The sequence below is a fragment of the Mus caroli genome, chromosome 10, assembly GCF_900094665.2.
Source record: "Mus caroli chromosome 10, CAROLI_EIJ_v1.1, whole genome shotgun sequence".
NCBI lineage: Eukaryota > Metazoa > Chordata > Mammalia > Rodentia > Muridae > Mus > Mus caroli.
In genome coordinates this window covers 24,446,199-24,453,484 of record NC_034579.1, presented here as the reverse complement: position 1 = coordinate 24,453,484, position 7,286 = coordinate 24,446,199, and the positions used below count along the sequence as shown (strand labels likewise).

The 7,286-nt window shown below is 36.1% G+C and overlaps 1 protein-coding gene across 1 annotated transcript in view; it reads right to left on the bottom strand.

Moving 5' to 3' along the window:
* Positions 1 to 7,286, bottom strand: part of Ptprk (protein tyrosine phosphatase receptor type K) — a 509,254-nt gene that overhangs the window by 7,167 nt on the left and 494,801 nt on the right. The window contains exons 28-31 of the mRNA XM_029482632.1: positions 3,521 to 3,656; positions 3,144 to 3,293; positions 2,138 to 2,311; positions 18 to 251 (exon numbers count right to left, since the gene is read on the bottom strand). Of these exons, the coding sequence (XP_029338492.1) occupies positions 18 to 251; positions 2,138 to 2,311; positions 3,144 to 3,293; positions 3,521 to 3,656 (694 nt within the window). The remainder of the gene's footprint in view (positions 1 to 17; positions 252 to 2,137; positions 2,312 to 3,143; positions 3,294 to 3,520; positions 3,657 to 7,286) is intronic.

The following is a 7,286-nucleotide window of genomic DNA, read 5'->3' as shown; positions in this document are numbered from 1 at the left end:
TTTTTTTTTTTTTAAACTCTGGGAAGGGAATTAGAGTCCTTATAAAGTAGGAAATGATATCTTATTATTATTCTGCTAGGTTGTATCCAAAAGCACAATATCAATGTATGTCTACCAACCTGAGACAAGTCCACTTCATTTAACATCACGATGGAGGTACATCCGTAATCATATACTAATCTCCAGAAGTCTTTCACAGTGTTTGGCAGTGGGTATTGTGTGACGATGAAAGCTGCTGGCTGCCTATAGCTCTGTGGAAAAATGGGACACTTGAGAAATACAAGAACATAAAATGCATAGTCAGGAAGGGGAAAGGGATGTAGACATGATCATATTTTCATTGTTCTTATTTATAAAAGTCTCAAAAAAAATGAATAAAATTCACAGTCAGTTGTACAAACAGATTCAGTGTACTCCATTGTAGGACCAAGTAGTGGTAGCAACATTACATAGGTCTGGAACCGGAGTATTACCTAAGCCATAGGACATACTGGTTCCAGAATGTAATGGAACTAGTAAATGACAGAGTTTAATGTTGTCAAAGTGTTTGAATCCCTCCCAGTTTTATTTCACGGACAAATGTTAACATAGGACACACACAGAGGGAGAGATGGATGGACTTCCTGAGGTGAAGACCGTCCATGACAGTTTCAATTTCCCAAAGGTAATGAGTTTCTGAAAGGCTGGAAGAAAAATCAGCAAAATATCTCTGCTTTATCCATATGTATTTCATTTCTACAAGTGTGTGTGTAAATAAAGTTACAACATTCATTTCTTCTTCAATAAAAGAAAAACCACAGGTACCTCAAAATTGTACAGTTCTTATGCTGTGAGAACATCAACATGTTCTCAGTGTGGTATCTACTTTCTGTAGTTGTTAAAGCAGTGTTTATCTGGCCTGGGCAATCTGTCAGTCATGACCTATACTAAAATATAAATATATCAAATTAAAGCTATACTGGCAAGTTTCAGGGTTCATCAAGGTTGGGATTAGTTTCAGTGAGAGCCTGCTTTCAGATTATTAGGTTCTGTAGCACAAAAGAAAGAAAGAAAGAAAAAAAAAACACGTAAGCGTAGTCTTTGCAGGAGACCATAGGATGCTGCACATTGTTACTAAGCTACACATTTATTGACATTAATTTTCCAAAACCCAACAAGTACTTGGGTATGGTGGTACATGCCTAGTATCCTAAGCACTGGAGAGGTAGAGACACTACACAGAATGTTACAAGTCTTTTGGAATACATGAGACCCTGTCTTTAAAAAAAAAAAAAAAAAAAAAAAAAAAAAAAAAAAAAACAGAAAAGGGGTAGCAACTTAGAAAACCTCATAATAGTCAGGAGAAAAAAAAAAGACTCCTCTCCTATATTTTCCTTGCTAGAGTTTCATAGTTGAAAATGAAACAGGAATGAAAATAATAAATTGCCTTAAAGGATTCTGATTCCTAATAGCTTTCTAGCTTCTTCCCGAGATAACCAATGCAAGATGGTTGATGAGAGAATTGTAAACCCGTCCCTGTTGTTCTGTTTATGGACAACTGTCACATGGGATGCACGCAGGAGAACCTGTAAGTATTAGCAAAGTGGCAAGTCAAAATAATTCTTTCTTGATGGTAGGTTTGCTAATATGATATTGCTCATGTCTTCCTTAGTTATTTCTAAATAGTCTCAGCTAATAATAAAACTAGTTAGTTTTAAATTACTGGAACAACGAGCATCCCAGGTAACTATTTCCAAATTAAAAAATCCACAATTGGGTTAGGATGTGGCATTCTGTGATTTTAAAATGTGTTCTTACTGTTAAAAAAAATAAGGTGCCAATTTCTTTTAAATCAATTTAGATAAAATTAAATTAAATCTTAAAACAATTAAGATGAGATATATAACGTGATTTTTTTTCTATATGGATACTATAACTATCAATCTCAAATCTACAATAAACCTATATATGCTATAGTTGTTAAGAATCTCTGGAGATACAGCCTAAAATCCTTTCCCATTTGTATTTCATTGACAATTTTCAGTTATCCTTTCTAGTCTGTTTTATAATTCCAAATTAAAAAAAAAAGTAGCCAGTGTCCAGTTGAGTTCTGTAGATTTTAAGGGCATTTTTCACTAACAAAGAGTCAGTCTCTTACATCCATAAGAGCAGCATTGATGTAGTTACTGCTCTCCCCATCAATTGTAATTAAAAAAGGCAGACATCTGTCAGGTGGGAGCATATCCATGAAACGGTTCTTGTCATGGTTCCTTGGCAGGCAGGCTATGCTGCAGTCTTCAGCTTGTAGTCGAGGGGTGACCGAATTCAGAGTCTAAAGAGGAAAGGGAACATAGGTTAGAAGATAGTGACCCATTTAATCGCATAACACAAATCCACCAAGTGTTTGGGAAGCCAAGTGGAAGGTGAGGGATTTGGCAATTGAAGGCCAAGGCAGTTGCCTCTGTGACAGGCTGATAGACTCTTTAGTTAAGCTAATGAAGCTTGTGAAGTTAGGCAGTTGGCAGACACCTTTTATTCACGTGTCTCTCCTCAAAAGGAAGGAATAGCAAAACAACACAGCTACACATTAAACTCACTGCACAGTCAAAGAAAATTCATGGTGATCCACAATGGTAATGATGACCTTCAAAGGGGAAGCTACCATTTACAATCACATTTTGTCATGTTAGAACACTACACCAAGAATCTAAATAGCAGTTTCCTGGAGCTACTTGTGAACTCATTTTCTTCCATACTGAGGGAAGTATAAAGGCAGTGAGCACAACAATGTTTAATACAAATTCCTGATATTATTATTATTTGATGCTTATACATGGAACATGCCAATGAAGGTCAAAATATTGAGACTCTATTTGAGAAATAAAGAAATTATAAACACTCAAATCATAACCAGACTTGAATACTATAGTATCTTTTTCTTATATTCTTTTCAGAATATGAACTCATTTTGCCCATCAGGATATAACAGATATCAATGCATTAATAAAAAATGAATCCATAATGTATGTAATAAAAAACACAAATGTTATAGTTTCAGAAGAATCAAAGGTTACACATTTAACTTGAAAGATCTTTTCTAAGAGTTATTAGTGCCCAGAACAAATTGGAAAGGCTTCCATAGAAACCTTAGAAACAGTCTGCACCTGAAATTCATCTTTGAGATGAGAGGAGTTAGTCTGAGAGTCTATTCGAATCATATCAAAATATGCAGCTTTAAATTCACACACAGGGATGGCAGTTTCTCCACATAAGCAGGCTTCTAAAATGGCATCATGAATAAAAATGTACTGTTCCTATCAAAAGGAAAGAGAGACAATTTCATATTAGTTTAATAAAGTTTAGAGAAGACAGAGAATATACTGAAATGGAACTATTAAATTAAGATACCAAAGTTTTTCTATATGATTTAATGGTTAAGGTTGATTATATATTAAAAATATGTCCCATTTGGTATATGGTAGACACAACAGTAAAACCAAACCAAAACAAGAAAAACTTGATTAAGGGCAAATCAGTTTACCTCTGTCTGTACCATATTAATGCGTCGAGATCGTAAGGCTTTCACACAGTTGTAGATGTCAACCACACCCTCTCTTTCAGCCATGTCCAGCATTATGTCAATAACAATGTAACAGCCTGTGCGCCCAGCACCAGCACTGAGAAATTGAAAGAAGCATGAGAACACATCTGTCTTTGCAAGGTTGAGGTTCTATTGTATATTGACCCACACATCATCAAAATGACTTAATGAAATGCAAACATATAATTCTATATGCCACAGGAAAACATACTAATGAACAAACAACTTCACACACAGTGTCTGATTTCACATGTACTTATATTGGAACAAGCATTGCAAATCATTTCTACATTGAACATAATGTCTGCATATTGTTCAAGTTTCACACCTCTATCACATAGACTTTGCTTCTTGTGAATTTAAATGTTATAATTTTATAATATTTTATAATTTCACACTCATGGGATTCAAACAGTGGTGGGATCAAGCTAGCTACAAAATCTAACTCCATATTGAATTTCCTTCACATGCCTGTCTTTAGCTGTCCAACAGCAGGAGGAGCCTTCCCAGCTCAGTAAGGCTCATGCAGCCACCAATGTCATTGATCCCAAAGTCTTTCAATGGGCCATATGGTGAGCCATAGTTCACAGGAAAAGCCAAAGCAGAAGGTTGGTTAAGAGAATCATGCTACCAGAAAAGAAGAGCCCCCTCTGCTCTTCTGAAAGAAAAAAAAAAAAAGAGAGAGAGAGAGAGAATATTTGCTCTCTATCAGAGTGCACTGTGAAGTACAGAGGATGTATGACCATTCACGTCATAGCGATACGCCTTTAAAAATTATATTACAGCCTTCCGTTTTCCATCTGTGCCCGGAGCTGATCCTGTGTCACAGAGTTCCATACCCAAATACCATCAGGAAAGAGCTAGTCTCCCAGGAGTGCAGACACACCTGTGAGCATAGGTAAGGCCAACACTTCTGCTCAAATTCCTGGCCCAAGAGGGACCCACTCAGAGCCATCAGGACAACAAAACCAAGGAACAGCTGGGGACAGGATCTTTCTGGTTTCGTTTGCACCCTAGAGCTGACCCTGTACCCAAACTCCTAATGGAGTGAACTGATCTAGGAGTACTGACACACAGCCTTACAGGAGGAACAAGCCACACTCAGAGACAGTAAGACCAGCTAACACCAAAGATAACCAGATGGCAAGAGGCAAGGGCAAGGACATAAGCAACAGAAACCAAGGCAGACAACATATAAAGGCAGACCTATCAGAATTACACCAAACTTCTCACCAGAGACTGAAAATTAGAAGGTGCTGGGTAGATATTATACAGACCCTAAGGGAACACAAATGCCAGCCCAGATTACTATACCCAGAAAAACAGCTCAGCATAGATGGAGAAGTCAAACTATTACACTATTTCCACAAACTATTACACTATTTTGTGTAAAAACAAATTTACACAATATCTTTCCACAAATCCAGCCCTACAAAGAATAGATGGAAAATTACAACCCAAGAAGGAAAACTACATCCTAGAAAAAGCAAGAAAGTAATCTTTCAACAAACCTAAAAGAAGATAGTGACACAAACATAAAAATAGCATCAAAAATAACAGGAGGCAACAGTCACTATTCCTTAATATCTCTTAACTTCAATGGACTCAATTCCTCAAAAAAAAAAAAAAAAGGCTAACAGACTGAATATGTAAATAGGACCCAACATGTGCTGCATACAGGAAGTGCACCTCAGTGTCAAAGACAGACACTACCTCAGAGTAAAGGACTGGAAAACAATTTTCCAAGCAAACAGTCTGAAACAAGCTGGAGGAGACCTTCTAATATCAGATAAAATCGACTTTTAACGAAAAGTTATCAAAAAGAATAAGAAGGATACTTCATACTCAAAGGAAAACTCTACCAAGAAGTGCACTCAATTCTGAACATCTATGCTCCAAATGCAAGGGCACCCACATTCATAAAGAAACTCTACTAAAGCTCAAAGCACATATTGTACCTCACACAATAATGGTGGCAGACTTCAACACCTCACTCTCAGCAATGGGCAGACCATGGAAATACAAACTAAAGAGAGACACAGCGAAACTAACAGAAGTTATGGATCAAATGAATTTAAAATATATCTATAGAGCATTTCATCTGAAAACAGAAGAATATACCTTCTTCACAGAACCTCATGGTATGATCTCCAAAACTGATCATATAATCAGTCACAAAACAAGCCTCAACAGATACAAGAAGTTGAAATAATCCTATGCATTCTCTCAGATCAACATGGACTAAGACTGGTGTTCAATAACAACAAAACAACAGAAAGTCTACATACACATGGAAGCTGAACAATGTCCTACTCAACGATAACTTGGTCAAGGAAGAAATAAAGATATTAAAGACTTTTTAGAATGTAATGAAAATAAAGGCACAACATACCCAAACTTATGGAGCACAATGAAAGACAAGCAAAACTCATAGCTCTGACTGCCTCCAAAAAGAAACTGGAGAGAGCATACACTAGCAGCTTAACAGCACACCTGATAGCTCTAGAACAAAAAGAAGCAAATACACCCAAGAGGAGTAGAAGGCAGGAAATAATGGAATTCAGGGCTGAAATCAACCAAGTAGAAACAAAAAGAACTGTACAAAGAATCAACAGAACCAGGGGCTGGTTCTTTGAGAAAATCAACAAGATAGACAAACCCTTAGCCACACTAAAAGAGACAGTATCCAAATTAACAAAATCAGAAACGAAAAGGGAGGTATAACAACCGAAACTGAGGAAATTAAAAAAAAATCATCAGATTCTACTACAAAAACCTATATTCAACAAAACTGGAAAAATCTGAATGAAATGGTCAATTTTCTAAACCTAAGTTAAATCAGGATCAGAGAAACCACCTAAATAGTCCCATAAACCCTAAAAAAATAGAATCCCTCATTAAAAGTCTCCCAACCAAAAAAAGCCTAGGACTAGATGGGTTTAGTGCAGAATTCTATCAGACTTTCCAAGAAGACCTAATATCAATACTCCTCAAATTATTCCACAAAATAGAAACAATGAACACTACACAATTCATTCTATGAAGCCAAATTTATTCTGCATATTCTCCCTTGGAGATGGAATAGTTTCGGTCTAATCAGGAACTTGTCACGATTTCCTTTCATAGAGGATTTCACAAGAGATTATTTTTCTACTTCTATCGAATTTAATGTTCCAAATATATTTTAAAAACTGGTTGAGTGCATATTACTTTTAGCTTCAGAAGATATCATGTATATTTAAGAGGTATTTAACTATATAAATTATTTTGATGACTTAAAAACGCCAATACTGAGTTGTAAATTTTAAAATAAATTTTATTAGTTTAATAAAAATTAAAAAATACATTTTAATAGATACTTACATATAGGATATGGGAAGATGATATAAAGAAAAAAATTGTATTCTACATACTTACTTCAGTGTTTTCACTTGCATGAATGTTAGGGCTGTATGTATATATGTTTACCATTCATGTGTGTGGTGCTTTAGGATATCAGAAGTGGGCACTGGACTCCTGAGACTGGAGTTGCAGACAGTTGTAAGCTGCCATGTGGGCTCTGAACATTGAACTGGAGTCCTCTGCAGGAGCAGCCAGTGCTCTTAACTACTGAGCCACCTCTTTAGCCTGATAGCCACTCTTTTGTTCCATTTATATAGCAGAATTATAACATGCTTTGAATATTTTAGCCTTTGTAAGTCTCTAC